Source organism: Rhipicephalus microplus, chromosome X (genome assembly GCF_043290135.1).
Source record: "Rhipicephalus microplus isolate Deutch F79 chromosome X, USDA_Rmic, whole genome shotgun sequence".
Taxonomy (NCBI): domain Eukaryota; kingdom Metazoa; phylum Arthropoda; class Arachnida; order Ixodida; family Ixodidae; genus Rhipicephalus; species Rhipicephalus microplus.
The window spans coordinates 295160281-295177991 of NC_134710.1; the positions used below are offsets into that span (position 1 = coordinate 295160281).

General features: G+C 48.1%; 1 protein-coding gene across 1 annotated transcript in view; it reads left to right on the forward strand.

The window, feature by feature from the left end:
• The window catches only part of LOC142777188 (antimicrobial peptide microplusin-like), a 70926-nt gene extending 70449 nt beyond the window's left edge, over positions 1-477 (forward strand). Inside the window, exon 5 of the mRNA XM_075881501.1 lies at positions 349-477. Within this exon, the coding sequence (XP_075737616.1) occupies positions 349-438 (90 nt within the window). The 3' untranslated portion in view covers positions 439-477. The remainder of the gene's footprint in view (positions 1-348) is intronic.
• Positions 478-17711: the final 17234 nt, after the last annotated feature.

Here is a 17711-nt window from a genome sequence, read left to right on the forward strand (position 1 = left end):
AAACACTGCATCACGAAAATATTTACTTCAACTATGTCCTCCTGACGCTTGGTGAGTGTTCCTTTACTCTTGTTCCGTCAGCGATTTTCACCGTACGATTGGTGCACTGAGACATAGGGGGTGTTTTTTCAACTCTCACGTTTTGTCACCGGCCTCACGTAGCGCGTAGCCCTTCACATGATAAGACCGGCAGATGCAACGTCCCTGTTTGCGCTTTCGATCGCTGTTATAGTGCACTGAGTTTCTAGATTCCGTCGGTGCCTTTCACTCAACGTTATACGGACGCATTCTTTTCGCATTTTTAGCTGTTTGTCTCTTTTATTTATTTATTTTTGACTTTCATGGCAGGGTGGCGAAATCTGGGAGCTTGAGGACCTTCTCGAAGAGTGCAGACCTTGGTCACCTCAAGAGGATTCAAGTGTGCTGATTCATTCCTAGCAAAGGTCACTTGAATAAACGAGTCGGCTCGCACACAGATGTCTGTGTTCGTCAATGATTTTTGAGCAGCGTTTGATATAGATGAGTAAATGGACCATTGAAATTACGCATGCTATTACATTGTGGTTTCTTGACATCTAAAGCGGAAGAAATAGTAGTTAGCATTATTAGAAAAACGATTAGCGATTGATTTCTCTGCTTGTTTTGCGATCTATTGTACATTCTCTTACATATACGCTATGTTAATTATCACCCTTCACATTGCAGTTAGCACAGTTGTATAATTGGAGTGTGGTTTGAATTCAGCGAAAGTTTCAAATACATAGTCTACTAATAACGCAACGTTCCACATAAAATTTTTAATTGCTTTCCGTTCCTAGAGGTTCGAGTTTGCAGCTGCTGCGTTCGTAAACCTACAATCGGGAGTAGGGATACTGAAACACCTCTGTAGAATGCACAGGCAACCATTTTCTGCAGAAACATGCAAAGACTCACAGCACAAAAAATAATAATACCTAACCTATTTAGCCACACGGTATGGTTGGTCCTTGTATTGTCATTCAAACCTAAATAAAGCTTACAGCTAATGTGGGGTAGGCACTGCAGAAACAAAAAAAAAGCATTGTCCACAGCCCCGCGCGCCGATTTAGAAAATTGTGATTTCATGTGTACGTAGTCTTTTATTCTACTGGGACTATACCTTTCTGGCTTTTGTGTGACATGCTTCACTGCCCGGCGCAGACCACGCATCACATTGAAAGCTGTTTGGTTAATTACTACAACTGTTAATTCTACAAACATTGCATACCTCAAACGTATGTGGTTGAGTACTTTCGAGTATAATTCAAGCGACATTGACAAAACGTGTACTATGACACACGTATAGATTCCTGCACATTTCCCCCATCCCCCTATAACATGGTCGATGGCTGACGACTCGAATCGCCGCTATTAGTGTAAAACCTGTACTTGAACTTTGAGAATTCATTCCTTCCGCATACGTTCAATAAATGAAGAGTTTTGTCTTTAACAGACCGACTACTACCTCCTTCCCCGTAACGATCACGTGACGGCTTATAGAGGTGCTGTTTCGTTCTTGTTGCGCGCACCAACGAAAAGCGGTGAACTGAGCCCAAGCCGTGAACAAGAGGCCAAAGCCATCCAGAATCATCAAGCTAGCCGTTATCTAAAGGTACCATCACCAGAATACGAGCCTTTGCCTGACAGGACTAGGAAGACAGCGACAATGATGAGGGGGAGCTACTCTCGAAGTGTCTACTTCAGCCGCCACGCATTTGCAGAAGATCAGCGAGCAGCACGCTCCCAGTTTCCGGTTCTTACACAACGTCAATTTGATGTAACGAAGCTTTCACAACTCTCGACTCAAATCAAAGGGATTAATGCACTTAACCGCAATGAAGGCAGTCCCCAGAAATCCACTTTTAGACGCCCATCTCAAAAGCCATGCCCAGGTTAGTCGTCGAATCAGGTTTAATGTGGTTGCCTGCCTAATACACCTGGAAGCTTGATATATACGCATTCCCATCATCGTTTTCAAAAAAAGAAACCGTTGATGTACACGTTCAAACCTGTCAAATTGGTTAACATTCACGTTACTAAACAATTCATCTGCTTTCTTTTTTCTTACGCTGCCGATGTTTTGACAAGTTTGATCCGTCCAGGTTGCTAAGAGCTCCATGGCATCACGCCTCGTAGCTCTTTCTTGTAAGTGAACGCACTCTGCCGAAGCGGTTATGTCCACTAGGTGGACAGAAATTGGCCACAATATATAGCTCCCCATCACACTAGTGTCAAGACAGAACCTATGGCACCCACACCGATAGGCTGCCACACCAACCAAGGGCGTCACCAACTTTCCAGTGATCGTGTTTTGAGGACCCATAAAGTTGGCTGAAAATGTACAACCATGACACTATCTTCAACAGCTCACTCTCTGACAAGCTGCGTCACGTTTATTTTTGCTTGGATAACGCAGCAAACTGATGGTTCTAGAATTCAAGCATAGGGTCTGTTTTCTTATGGATTCTTAGACATATCTATAAGCGTCGTTCGCAAGAAAAGTTCCACTGTTTTGCTGGAAATGGGGCTGAAGCTACCCAATAAAATTGTCCTGATATTCACAAAGGAATCGACGCGACTTTTTCACCTGGCCTATGCTGCGGTGCCTGATGAGAAGAAAGTCTGATTGCTTATGGGAAAAGGGAACAAGAACAGTTCGCGGGATTGATGATCAACTTGCTGAAGATTCTCATAAAAATTCTTCACAGAAGCTACAGCATTTCAGATGTCAGTTGGGCCTAATGCAGATAAAGGGGTATAAACAGTCGATTTTGTCTGTAGGCTATTCCGAAGCTCACTCGCCAGACAAAGACAAATTGCGGGACACCATCGCTACGATCGCGCCGCAGGAGCTGCGCATCTGTTACGTACACTACAGCCTTGAGTGAACTTCGTTGCGGAAATCATACAAGAAGAAATTCAGCAGCTTCTTTGGGCTTCCTGAGCAAGTGCAGGCTCAGCCAAAATTACCAACAGTGGATCCCATTGTTAGAAATCAGACCCCACTCGGGAAAGGGGAATGACGTGAATATTTTCAGAACGTACACTACAATTTCTCATCTGGCGGGAAAGCAATATATTCACAGAATTATAGGTGTGAGGTGTAGCCTCTACTGAAGGCATTCTTAAATCGTAGCAGGCCATTTACCGCAGTCCCGAGGGAGAAAATCATAAAATCCTTCCATCTTATAGTACTACAGACATATACAGCTGAAATAGTGAGGATAACTGTGGAAGTCGAGAAACTGTTAAGAACCACGCAATGTTTGACCGATATCAGAATGATAAGCTTTACAAAGTGAAACGAAAATACAGAAGAATGGGACAGTAACTAAAAACCACTTGCCGATATTTTACATCCTAATAAATAACAAACTGCTGGCAGATCTCACGTACGTTGGAAATCGACGTTATGCGAAGCATGCGGAGGGGAGGTGACCAAGTTGTAAATTTTTAGTGAGCAACAGGCCATAAATTAACGCTAAATATGTATGTAAATGTTTCACGCCGATATACAGAGTGCTCCAGCTATCTTTAGCCAGAGTTTAAAAATATTCCAGCACGCGCAATGGCGGCGCGACCAAATGCATGTTGCTGACCATTGTCTCAAGTGAATCAGAATATTTTTGTGTTCTGATTAATTGTTTAGTTATACCCTTTTAATTAACTAACTTCTGAAGAAATGAGGACACGTAAAATATATAAATCAGAAAGTTCTAGATTGGTTTGCAAAACGTTCAATTAGACAGTTTTGAACTTTATATCTGGAAATTATCAGTGTTTTTTGCTAATCACATATGTCCACGAAATACAACGAACGATACGCTTTCTTCAGACCAATTCATGACAGTGGTAAGCAGTAACAGCGGTTATCACTTTTCTGGCCGATAGAAACGTGTTTATTGCAAAGCCACCACTATTGTTGCGAACCTGTCGAGACAGCACAATCAGGCAAATGCTATACTCTTTCGTACTGAGAACGATAGGGAACACTTGAATCATCGTGCGGGCTTGTCTCGAGGTATTTTTTGCATTTTCGCGGACACTTGCAGTTATTAGGAAAACACTAAAAATTAACAGACATAAAACTCAAAACTATTCATTCAGACGTCTTGCAAACCAATGAACAAGTTTATCATTGGAATGCCCGACCCATTTTATATGCCTAAAAATTTAGGTAATAAAAGAGAACTAATCAGGCGATTAATCAGAACACAAAGAATAGTACGACTCACTCCAGGCACCAGTGAGCAATATGCATTTGATCACGTCCTCGTGGCGTTTGCGTGTGCCGGCATATTTTCGATTCCTTGTTAAACATAGCAGGGGCACCCTGTAAACACACACACACACACGTGCACCTATATATATATATATATATATATATATATATATATATATATATATATATATATATATATATATATAAATTGTAGGCATTCATTAAGCACATCATCTATCTTTACACGTATTCATCATCATGAGTGGTCGTCATCTTCTGCTGTGGGGACTTGGCTTGTCTGAGTTCTGTGCCTTGGGCATGGTCGCTTCATCGTGTCTTCTGTGCCTAATAAAGGTTGCCTTCACCGTTACATCACAAGTGGTGGAGGTGCGGGGTATCGATCCCCGTACCTCGCGCAGCCCGATCTGCCTCCTGGAGCTGCGCTCAGGTCGTCGTTTGTGCCAGGTGTCTGGTAACATGCCTCAGGACGAGCCAACCGGCGCTTCTGCGTCTACCTCCACGGCCCCGGCTACCACGGCCCATCCATCGTTGATTATCACCGCGCGCCAGCGTGAGCCGCCCACGTTCGCCGGATTTCGAGGTGAAGATGTGGAGGATTGGTTGGACCAGTTCAGTTGAGCGAGTTCCACTAACAACTGGGATGATCCTACCAAGCTTCGCCGTGTTTCTTTCTATCTCACAGGCGTAGCGAAAACATGGTTTTTCAATCATGAAATGGACATTACGGACTGGACACGTTTCAAGCAACAGCTTCGCCAAATTTTCGGCACCCCGGCGGTTCATTCAGCTCTCGCGAAGAGGACGCTGGATTCTCGCAAGCAACAATGCGCTCAGTTCTACGCATCGTACATAGAGGATGTGCTTGCTCTCTGTCACCGTTTCAGCACGTCCATGTCTGAATCAGAAAGAGTTCGTTATCTATAGAAAGGGATAGGCACGGTCGCGTTCAATGCCTTGGTCATTCAAAACCCGACTACAGTCGCTGACGTTGTTGCCACGTGCCAACGCCTAGAGGAAGTTGAATCCCAACGGTTACCGCCGGACAGCTCTGAAAACACTACCACGAGTGATGCCTCATTGCGTGCCATGATCCGGACGATTATACGGGAAGAGCTGCAATCTTTCGGCCTCTCAATGACACCGAGTCCACCTCCCCCCTCCAACAATGTTTTGCGGGATGTTATCAAAGAGGAGTTGGCGTCCATGACCAGGCCAGCGTTTGTAGACACTCCAGTACCTCGACTCCAACCGACGTACGCACAAGTCCTCGCTGGCTCACCACCCGTGGTACAACCGATGCCCGCACACTCGACGCCTGTCCCGCTGGCTTCGTTAACTCCGAGTGTGACTAGCCAGCCCTTTCACCCACCGTGTCGGCCGCATCGTCCAATCTGTTATTACTGCGGCTATCGGGGCCACATTGCACGCGTCTGTCGGAAGCGTCAGCAGGACGAGCGTCGTGGACTCGACACCTACGGACGGGATGATGGGACAAGCAGATACGCTTTCCAACGTCGTCCTTATGATCCGCCGCTACGCCGCTCACCGTCTCCAACTGCGACATCTGAGCCAACCAGTTCCTACCGCTCTACTAGACGCCGCTCACCCTCACCCTTCCGCCGTTCCACGTCTCCATTGCGACCTGTCTCGCAATTCACCAACCAACGCCCGGAAAACTAACCTCTGCAGCTTTTGGAGGAAAAGCTGCATCGAACGAAAAGACAGAAATTCCTCCAGTCCATCCACATATTATGATAGCTGTTTTAATAGAAGGTGTGTACATGGACGCTTTAATAGACAGTGGTGCTTCTTTGTCGTTGATTGATCGTTCTTTGTGCTCACGTCTACGAAAAGTCACCACCCCTTATGATGGACCTACGCTGCACGCTGCTCAAGGGGACGCCATTAGACCTGCCGCTATGTGCACCGCTCGTGTTTTCATAGCTGGTATTCTTCATTTTGTACAGTTTGCTGTGCTGAATTCGTGTGCCCACCAGATTATATTAGGCTGGGATTTTCTGTCTACGGCGAACGCTTCCATCTGCTGTCGAGAAAATGTTGTTCATATGATGGAAACTGACTATGCCCTGTATGCGGATGACAAGCCCGTTCGCTTGCTCGCTGCTGAAGAGACCAAGCTACCACCTGGTCATCAGCGGATAGTTGCCATCACTTCTGATGCGATCGACTCTGGTGACGTGTTTGTCCAATCATCTGCACGCTGTCTCGCAAGAGGTATAGCCCTTGCTTCAGGTCTAGCGTGATTCCACAATGGCTCCGGACTTCTCTACGCTACCAACCAGGCTTTTGAGAAAATTCTCATTCCTAAAGGCACCACAATGGCTTTCGTTTCTTAATCTCAACCTGTCTCTGTTGTCCCGCTTATGCCAGCGTGTTCTGACCTTCCTTCTGTTGGACGTTCATCAAGCGTTTCTGTTCTTGCTGCGACTATTAGTCCAGAACTGACCTCTTCACAGACAGATGAGTTGCTTGCCTTGCTACAAAAGCATAGGAGATTGTTTGATGCCCATTCCTCATCTCTGGGACAGACGTCCACTATTAGGCATCGTATGCAGACCAATGGCACTTCTATCGTACGCCGTCGACCATATCGTGTCTCTTCATCCGAGCGTGAGATCATTGAACAAAATTTAGCCGATATGCTGCAACGGAACATTACACGTCCCTCCGCGAGTCCTTGGTCATCCCCTGTTGTTTTAATAAGGAAAAAGGATTGCTCCGTGCGATTTTGCGTGGACTACAGAGCACTTAATAAGATTACCCACAAGGATGTTTACCCCATGCCGCGCATAAACGATGCTTTGGATTCACTGCAAGGTGCTCAGTACTTCTCAAGCCTAGACCTGTGTTCAGGTTACTGGCAAATACCCATGCACGAGGATGACAAAGAAAAGACAGCGTTTTCAACACCAGATGGGTTGTATGAATTCAACGTCATGCCATTCGGCCTTTGCAATGCTCCAGCAACATTCTAGCGGATGATCGACACAGTTTTACGAGGCTTGAAGTGGAAGACTTGCTTGTGCTATTTAGACGATATCGTTATTTTCGTGTCAACCTTCTCTCAGCACTTGCAATGACTGGACGAAGTTCTTACGTGCCTTGCAAACGCAGGCCTTCAGCTGAACACCAAGAAGTGCCGTTTTGCGAGCAAGACGATTAAAGTGTTAGGCCACATCGTAAGCAAGAACGGTATTCATCCCGATCCTGACAAGATTTCCGCTGTCCAACACTTCCCGCGTCCTGAAAAAGCCAAAGATTTGCGCAGTTTCCTCGGCCTCGCTTCTTATTTTCGCCAATTCATTCGAGACTTCGCCTCAATAACTTCACCATTGCACAAGTTGCTCGGATCAAGCGTCGCCTTTGTGTGGTCTCCTGAATGTGAAGCGGCGTTTGCCCAACTGAAGTGTGCACTCACATCCGAACCAGTCCTCTGCCATTTCGACGAAACCGCGCCTACGCTCCTGCATACAGACGCTAGTGGTCGAGGCATTGGTGGAATTCTCCTACAGCGAGACAAATCTTCACGTGAGAAAGTCGTCGCATACGCGAGCCGTGCACTGACCCCTGCTGAAAAGAATTATATCATTACCGAACAGGAGTGCCTAGCGGTCGTATGGTCGATACAAAAGTTTCGACCTTATCTCCACGGCCGCCACTTTACTGTGGTTACGGACCATCACACCTTGTGCTGGCTCTCAACAATCAAGAACTTGTCCGGCCGCCTTGGTCGCTGGATTCTTCGCTTACAAGAATACGACTTCACTATCACATACAAGTCGGGAAACAAGCATCAAGACGCCGACGCACTTTCGCGTTGCCCGCTCTCTTTGGAGCCGCTTAACAAACCCGCCACTGCCGCACACGAGAAGCTTTCGGCCGTCTCTTCCCTACATATTTCGTCATTAACTACTTTGGACCCAACTTAGTGTAGGCATTCATTAAGCACATCATCAATATTTACACGTATTCATCATCATGAGTGCTCGTCATCTTCTTCTGCTGTGGGGACTTGGCTTGTCTGAGTTCTGTGCCTTGAGCGTAGTCGCTTCATCGTGTCTTCTAGGCCTAATAAAGGTTGCCTTCACCGTTACATCACAATAGATATATTATCGGAGGTTTCTTCCGGCTACCGTAATAAAACCTATAAACTTCGAGAATAGTGCAGTATAGGAAACAAAACAATAAATTTATATTTAATCCTAACAGTTTCGGCAGCCGTCTTCAGAGGATCTAAGTTACATGATACAAGTTCCCGTCGCAGAGAGTCACACAGTGTGTGTGTGTGTGTCACAGTGTGTCACAGTGTGTCACAGTGTGTGTGTGTGTGTGTGTGTGTGTGTGTGTGTGTGCACGCGTGCATGCATGCATGCTTAAGAGGTATAAAGATTTGAATGGTCTCAAGCTTTTATTACCAGCGAATACGTTTAAACCAAAAGTTGGGCCTTAGGTGTTCGCACAAAAACCTCACCAAGAAATGCCGACATGATTCGTCACCTAGCAACGCGCCAGAACGCGGAAAGGAGGATGAGAGCATATGAAATAAATGAAACGAAATAACACGTCAGGATCTGAACGCCCGGTACCGACGGTGCGAAGCGAGTGTCATAACCGCATGGTTATCCGGGCGCGCTAGCAGAGCAAGCATTTATGGGAACCATATTAGGGCATTCTTAAGACCAGAATACGGAAAAGATATAATGATACTGTCTTCAGTTTTATGTGCCAAAGTCATAATATGATTAACAGATATGGCATAGTAGAGGGCTGTGCAAATTTACTCGTATGTTTTTCTTTAACCTTCACTGACACAACACCGTTCGCAGGCCAGTACCTTTTCCCCTCCACCAAAATTAGACCACCGCGACCTTGATCTAACACGCGACCTTCGGGTCTGCAGCCGAGCACTACTAATTCCCCGTTATGGATGTTTCCGAATCTTGCCTAGCCCCCAATTTATGTCCCCATTTTACCTTATTTACCCCTCATGCACTGCCAAATACTCATCATCATCATCATCATCATCATCATCAGGAGCAGCAGCAGCAGCCTGACTACGTCCACGGCAGGACAAAAGCCTCTGCCATGTTCCGCCCGTTCTATCGGTCCTGTGCTTGCTTTATTTATACCCGCAAACGTCTTAATCTAATCTGCCCACCTAACCTCATCTCCCCCCTAACTCTCTTGCCTTCTCAGGGAATCCAGTTAGTTCCCCTAATGACCAGCGGTTGTCCTGTCTACACGCTACATGCCCGGCCCATGTCCCTTTTCTCTTCTTGATTTCAACTATTTTATTCTTTACCTCCGTTTGTTCTCTAATAAACTCTGCTCTCTTTTTGTCTTTCAAGGTGACACCTACCAGTTTTCTTTCCCTTTCTCGCTGCGTCATCCTCAACTTAAGCTGAACCCTCTTTGTAAGTCTCCAGGTTTCTGCTCCGTAGCTAAGTACCTGCAAAATACAGCAGTTATATACCTTCCTCTTGAAGGATAATGGCAATATACCTATAGATCTACCTTGATGGATAGTGGCCAAATACTAGAATAGCCTTCTTATTTCACAATTGCTTTAATGGATGACGGTTATAACGTGGTTGAGAAAATATCGGGGATGAATCGTTCATGTGTTGCAGTAACTTTCTCTCCAAATTCAGTATATTGACTCTATGGTTGCACAGCTTCAAGAGTATGCCGGAGAGGAGTCGAATGCGAGGCGGGTGGTGCGGCTCTTAAACTGAAGCTCGTGTTATAGCGGGTATTAACTAAACCTTAAACCTCACGGGGGCCACACTATCACCGCGCCATTTTGAAAGTTCGTTCTTACGTGGCGAGCGCGTGGACCACCAAAACGGTGACCCCGACGCTAGCTATTCTCGCGGATGACGTCAAGTGTATGCCCTTGTATTTTTTGTTTCATTGATGTAAGCACGTTCTTTTAGTGTTTTGAACGTGAGTTACGTGTTTGTAGTGATACAGTACGCAGACTATTGTGCACGTGTGCAATCTTGCAGACTTGAGGGCCAGTGCTGCCAGACTGCCACCAAATCTAGTTGCCTCCACAGTCCTAGCTTTCCCGTACGGTTTTCGTGTAATCCGTTTTGCATCTTTCAAGTGCCTGTATGGTGCGTTGACAACGGTGGCTTATCTGGGCCGTGTTATTGCGTCGTGTTGCGACTGGGGGAATTAGTTCTGAGCTTGAGCCATCCAACTCTCAGGGCGAGGATGAGCGGTAGAGCCGGAGCTGGTAACAGGAACGTTTATTTACACTATTTCACATATTGGACGTAGCGTGATCCTACAATTATGAAGGAAGCATCTTTAGAGGGCCTTCGCTTGTGTTTTGTACCCTAGTTTTTTGATGATTGCCTGCAGGGAAAAACGATTGAAGCCAGGAAGGTCAAATGAGATCATCGTCTGAATCTTCACCCCCAAAATGGGAAAGTCAAGCACCACCTTTATTCCAGCCTAGAAAAGGGAGAAGAAACACACTCATTTCATCGCACGACCAGAGAGAAACACACACAATACACCATGCTACGACATGGCACAACTAGCGCAGTGCGATGACGTGGGATCCCCCGCACAAAGTTGACTCATCGATGTGGCATTGGTACCGAGCAGGCTGCGGTGTGCGAGAAATAAAGGTGGAAAAGGCACCGCGTAACGTGACATACATCCCCGAAGATGCGTGTTCTTAGGCCTTCGGCTCATTTCCCGGTGTGCTCTGACGACCCAAGTAAGGAAGAGGTGACCACTCTTTCTAGGTTACCCAGACAGTAAATATTCCTTTCTAGTTATTCCTTCGGTCATACGTGTTCAAAGGGTTTCCGGCGAGGCGACTCGAAGGCCCTGAAGCATTGGCAGTACGTACGACTGCTTTAGTGTAGGCAATTCTGGCAACCTCAGCAATCACTGCAAGGCCGTATCAAATCAGGGGTGATCTAGCTGAAACCGACCAACGCGTCCAAGCGGCGCCAAGATGTAGAGGCCGATCACAACAGCCAGCAGTCACAACAGCTAATCAGCCGAAAACGCCGGCAATTCACTGTTCTCAAATATTGTGCCAGCCGCACTTGCTGAAATCACGTTCAGCATGTTTCCCCATCGGCTCTCACTGTTGGGATTGTGTTCGTGCTGTTTCGGTGTCACTGTGGCGCCGGTAACTTACGTTCTTTGTATTTACTTACTGTGTTTACTTATGATGTACCGATGTCACTGGTATGCCAATAGCCCACGCGCCACTTGGCGGTTCTAAGTATTTTGTCAGTGTCTGGAATGTGCCGGAGTAACCAGGGCCACAGATCAAGCTCGTTTTGTTAAAAGAGTCCTGCAAAACTTTCTAAGCATGGTCAGGAAACACTGCCTATTGGTAGTCGAGGCTCCCGAGTGCACGTGAGCGAAATATCGCAGCGCAGCAAGCGGTCTGGCAATCGCATCAAATTCTCAAAATTAGCTAAATATCGCTGTCGCTCTCTTTTCTCTTTACAAATGATATATATATATATATATATATATATATATATATATATATATATATATATATATATATATATATATATATATATATATATATATATACATATATATATATATATATATATATATATATATATATATATATATTTATATATATAAATTGTAATGAATTAATGAATCTGAGTAACGGACGCTCTGCGGGCAACGAAGAAGACGATGATGATTGGTGGCTGCAGGAGTAGCTCGCGCACGCCGCTCGCCATTAGCCAGACCTGCCTGATAAAGGACATTTTGCCAAGCTACGTCTGAACCTTTCTCGACGTACAACACCTCTATTTTAAGTGGTGGAGGTGCCGGGGTTCCCATCAACCTGGAACTTCGCAATCGGACGCTACCCTCACCGTTCACCATGACTGCTCCTGGCCCTTCTCAAGCTGCCTCACCAACGACAGTCTACTGTACTGGCGCGACTCGGCAACGCGACCCACCAATTTTTCGCGGCAACGATGAACAAGACGTCGAGGACTGGCTCGTCGAGTACGAAATCGTAAGCGCTTCCAACAAGTGGAACGCCTGCGACCAGCTCACAAACGTGCGCTTTTACCTCGCTGATGTGGCCAGCCTCTGGTTCAAGAACCACCAAGGCGAAATTACCAACTGGTCCGCCTTCAAGACCACCATCTCCGCGGTCTTCGGCCGTCCCGCCGTGCGCCGGCTTCGCGCGGAACAGCGTCTCCGTAGTCGAGTCCAGCGCAGGGACGAGACCTTTACGAGTTACATTGAAGATGTCTTATCCCTTTGCAAGCGCGTCGATGAATCTCTAACCGAACGCGACAAAATCAAGCACATCATCAAAGGAGTTGACGACGACACCTTCCAGATGCTCGTCGCTAGGAATCCACAGACCGTCACCGATGTTATCTACCTCTGTCAGGAGTACGACGAGTTGCGTAAGCAGCGTGTCTCGACGCACAGGGCCGCAGAAGATACGGCTGAAGTTTCCGCCCTCGTACACGACGTCGCTGCTGATCACACCGTCTTACTCCCCCAAATCAAACAATTCATTCGTGAGGAAGTTGCGCGTCAGCTTTCTCTTGTGGCCGAAGCATCCGCGCCAGTGACCTCGTTAGACCCACGTCTACGCCAGGTCATTGAGACACAGGTCACGCAAGCACTGCCTCCATCGCCACCTGTCCCTACGCCGCTGACCTACGCTGCCGTCGTTGCTAGACCCCCAGCCCCACCTGTCTCTGGCGCATACCGGGGCACCGGGTCCTCCTACCCTACGACGCTGCCTACATACACGGCACCCCATCCCGTTTCGCCCCCTGCACCTTCTGCCGTTAACCCATGGCGCACCATGGATAATCGACCCATCTGTTTCGCATGCGGTTTCGTGGGACATATAGCACGCTACTGTCGCCGTCGCAACTTCCAGCCTCCAGACCATGGGAATTCTGCAAATTACCAGGCTGCCCAGAATCCCCAGCGACCATCTTCTCCCATCACCGACTCATTTTTCCCACGACGCCCCGTCGATTCTCGCCGGTCATTACCACCCCGTCGCCGATCTGTCTCCCCGATGCTTCGGCGCACGAGCCCCGCTCGAGAGGAAAACTGACAGCCGCAGTTCCGGAGGCAAGAACTGCGTCGTCGTCGAACTTTCTAAGACCTCCTCTTTCTCCGCCCAACGAAATTGATGTGCTAGTAGAAGGTGTTGCTGTACGTGCACTTGTCGACACAGGCGCCGTCGTTTCTGTAATTAGTGAAAAACTGTGTCGCGATTTGAGAAAAGTTACAACGCCGCTTACGAATCTTGCTCTGCGTACAGCCACCTCCCATTTCATCGCGCCGACAGCTCAGTGCACAGCACGCGTTCGTATTCAAGATGTTTGGTACGCCGTCAACTTTGTTGTTCTCCCACGTTCATCTTACGACGTGATACTAGGATGGGATTTCCTTTCTACCCATCAGGCCCTCGTCGACTGCGCTCGTGCTGAACTCACGTTGACGAATCCGTGCCTCGATATCGACCACCACAGTCCCTCGAAAGTGTTTGCTGCAGCTGACGTCCGCATCGCGCCGTTGTCCGCCGTCCTAGTGCCTGTGTTTTCCCCTGCTGCCACTAACTCGACGCTCCTGTTCCAACCCACTATAGCTAGTGTGCAACATCGAACCATCGTCCTCCCGTTTGGCGTCATCAACTTTTCCAATGGTTCGGCGGTACTTTATGCGTGCAACGTTTCTGCTTGCCCGTACATCCTGCTACGCGGTGAGTGTCTGGGAAGCCTCGAGACCTTAAATTGTATTTTCGAAGACCCGATCTATTCAGACAAGCCATTTCTACCGACTTGTGCCATTACACCCGCAACTGACGCTAATGAACCTATGGATGTATTCCGCAAGTCCATCGATTGTAACCTCACGCCTGGGCAGCAGAAACAGCTGATCAAGCTCCTACAGCGTTTTCGAGCCTCGTTTGACCACAATCAGCCTTCCTTAGGTCGAGCGTCATCTGTTGTACACCGTATAGATACCGGTCAAGAGACGCCATTACGGCAGCGTCCATATCGTGTGTCAACTACCGAACGCCGTGCCATCAATGAACAGGTTGACGACATGCTGACACGTGGCATAATCGAACCGTCAAGCAGTCCCTGGGCCTCTCCAGTTGTGTTGGTGAAGAAGAAGGACGGATCCATCAGGTTTTGCGTGGACTACCGGCGTCTCAACCGAATCACGCGCAAGGATGTCTATCCGCTGCCCCGCATTGACGATGCCTTGGACTGCCTACAGGGAGCCGAATTTTTCTCTTCTTTAGATCTCCGCTCTGGATACTGGCAGGTACCCATGGCAGAGGCCGATCGTGGAAAAAACTGCTTTCATCACGCCCGACGGGCTTTACGAATTCACAGTGATGCCCTTCGGCCTCTGCAACGCGCCAGCTACTTTCGAGCGGATGATGGACTCTATCCTTCGAGGCCTCAAATGGAACGTTTGCCTTTGTTATTTAGATGATATTGTCGTCTTTTCAACTGATTTTGCAACCCATTTAACCCGCCTCGAGAAAGTCCTCGCGTGTATTACTGCCGCGGGGCTGCAACTGAATCTGAAGAAGTGCAATTTCGCCGCTCGAAAGCTTACGATCCTTGGCCACGTGGTTTCAAAAGACGGCATTCTTCCTGACCCTGCCAAACTTACAGCCGTTTCAGCGTTTCCCAAACCGACCACCATAAAAGAGCTCCGAAGCTTCGTAGGCCTTTGCTCTTACTTCCGGCGCTTCGTCCGCAATTTCGCGACGATCATCGCTCCTTTGACCAAGCTCCTCGCCGGCTCCAGAGACCTTTCAGCCTGGTCTGCCACCTGCGACGACTCTTTCAATGAACTGCGCCACCTCCTCACGTCGCCGCCTATTCTGCGACACTATGACCCATCGGCACCCACAGAGATCCACACCGACGCTAGTGGTGTCGGGCTAGGCGCTATTCTTGCACAGAAGAAAGACGGCTTCCAAGAGTACGTGGTTGCCTACGCAAGCCGAACTCTTAGCAAAGCCGAAAGCAACTATTCTGTCACTGAAAAGGAATGCCTCGCCATTATTTGGGCGATAGAAAAATTTCGACCTTACGTGTACGGGCGCCCTTTTGACGTCGTGACTGACCACCACGCCCTCTGCTGGTTGTCGTCATTGAAGGATCCAAGCGGTCGCCTCGCCCGATGGGCATTACGCCTCCAAGAATATAATATTCGCGTGGTCTATCGCTCCGGCCGGAAACATTCAGACGCAGACGCCCTATCCCGTTCGCCTCTACCCCCGGACCCGGACTGCTGCGAAAGTATAACCTGTGATGTCACTGCCGTCACCATCGCCGACATGCCATCTGAGCAACGCAAGGACCCTTGGGTTGCTTCGATTCTAGACATCCTGGCTGGGCGGACGGCTTCCCCCCCTTCTCGCACGTTGCGTCGGCAAGTGGAGCACTTCGCCACTCGCGACGACGTGCTGTACCGACGTAACTACGCACCCGGTGGACGTCAGTGGCTACTCGTGATTCCACGTCATCTGCGATCCGAAATTTGTTCCACGTTTCATGACGACCCCCAATGTGGCCACGCAGGTTTCCTGAAGACTTATTCTCGCATACGTCTCCGATATTACTGGCGTGGCATGTACCGTTTTATACGACAATACGTTCGGGCCTGCTCGACGTGCCAGAGACGAAAAACTCCCCCTTATCACGCTAGCGGTACCTTGCTACCCTTGCCATGCCCATCCCGACCATTCGACCGCGTCGGCATCGATATCTATGGTCCCCTTCCCCAACACTGCTGACGGTAACCGCTGGATCATAGTTGCCGTCGACCATCTCACGCGGTATGCCGAAACTTCATCCCTTCCCTCGTCTACAGCAAAAGACGTTGCGACTTTCGTTCTTCACAACATCGTATTACGTCATGGAGCACCTCGGGAGTTACTGAGCGATCGTGGTCGCGTCTTCTTGTCAGACGTCATCACAGCATTGCTGCGTGAGTGCCACGTCGTTCACCGCACTACAAGCGCCTATCATCCCCAGACCAATGGAATGACAGAGCGCTTCAACCGCACCCTTGGCGACATGCTGTCTATGTATATCTCGTCAGACCACTCCAATTGGGACCGAGTGCTCCCGTTTATCACGTTCGCTTATAATACCGCCATTCAAAGCACTACTGGGTTCTCTCCTTTTTTCCTCCTTTACGGACGCGAACCTTCTTGCACTATGGACACCATTCTTTCGTACAAACCTGACTCCTCAGAGTCCACTACTTTGTCTCAAGCCGCTACATACGCTGAGGAATGCCGCCAACTGGCAAGAGCATTCACAACCCAAGACCAAGGACGCCAAAAGCACCACCATGACGCATCAAATAACACCACTTCCTACGATCCAGGTTCACTTGTCTGGCTGCATGTTCCCTCTGCTACACCTGGCCTTTCTACCAAGTTGGTCCCCAAGTATCACGGCCCATATCGTGTGCTACAAAAAACGTCACCGGTGAATTACCTCATCGAGCCACTGGAACCATCTTCTGACCAACGTCGTCGTGGCCAGGAAATTGTCCACGTCTCGAGACTTAAGCCCTGCTACGACCCTCCCGTGTTTACTTGTCCATAGGTCGCCAGGATGGCTCCTTATTTCGCGGGGAGTAATTGTAATCAATTAATGAATCTGAGTAACGGACGCTCTGCGGGCAACGAAGAAGACGATGATGATCGGTGGCTGCAGGAGTAGCTCGCGCACGCCGCTCGCCATTAGCCAGACCTGCCTGATAAAGGACATTTTGCCAAGCTACGTCTGAACCTTTCTCGACGTACAACACCTATATTTTAATATATATATATATATATATATATATATATATATATATATATATATATAGTGATTGCGTCACAGGCCTGAGTGTAACGCCATTGGCTAATTTGTGCATGGCGTGTTCGGAAGTTACTTAAGGCTGCCGCACGAAGCCGCTACATGCCCACGTGAACATGCTTGACGACACTGAATTTTTTTTTTCTTCGCACGTGCGAAGAAAAAATAAAGAAAAAAAGTGTTCAAGGTCACGAGGTGCACCTGATAGAACTTCCTTCCTCATGCCATCCCTGTCCCCTCTCTCCTTAGGTTTCAGAAATTCACTGCTATATAATCGAATACACCCTGAGATATATAGCAACAGCTCCTGTAAGGTCTGCCAGACATATACAGCTATGCTAACACATAATATTTGGAAACATGAGGCTAAGTGTAACTTATTAGTCCTTATGTTCTGTCGGCGAAATGTAAAGCTTCTGTGTGAAGCTTCAAGCTCGTCCACTGACTCTGGGCAGTTCAGCAGGCCCGTGAAGCTGCAGAGAGGCAAGGCCTTGACGTCCCGACGGGCAGACCTGAGCCAGGGCCTTTAATCTGCCCGACATATA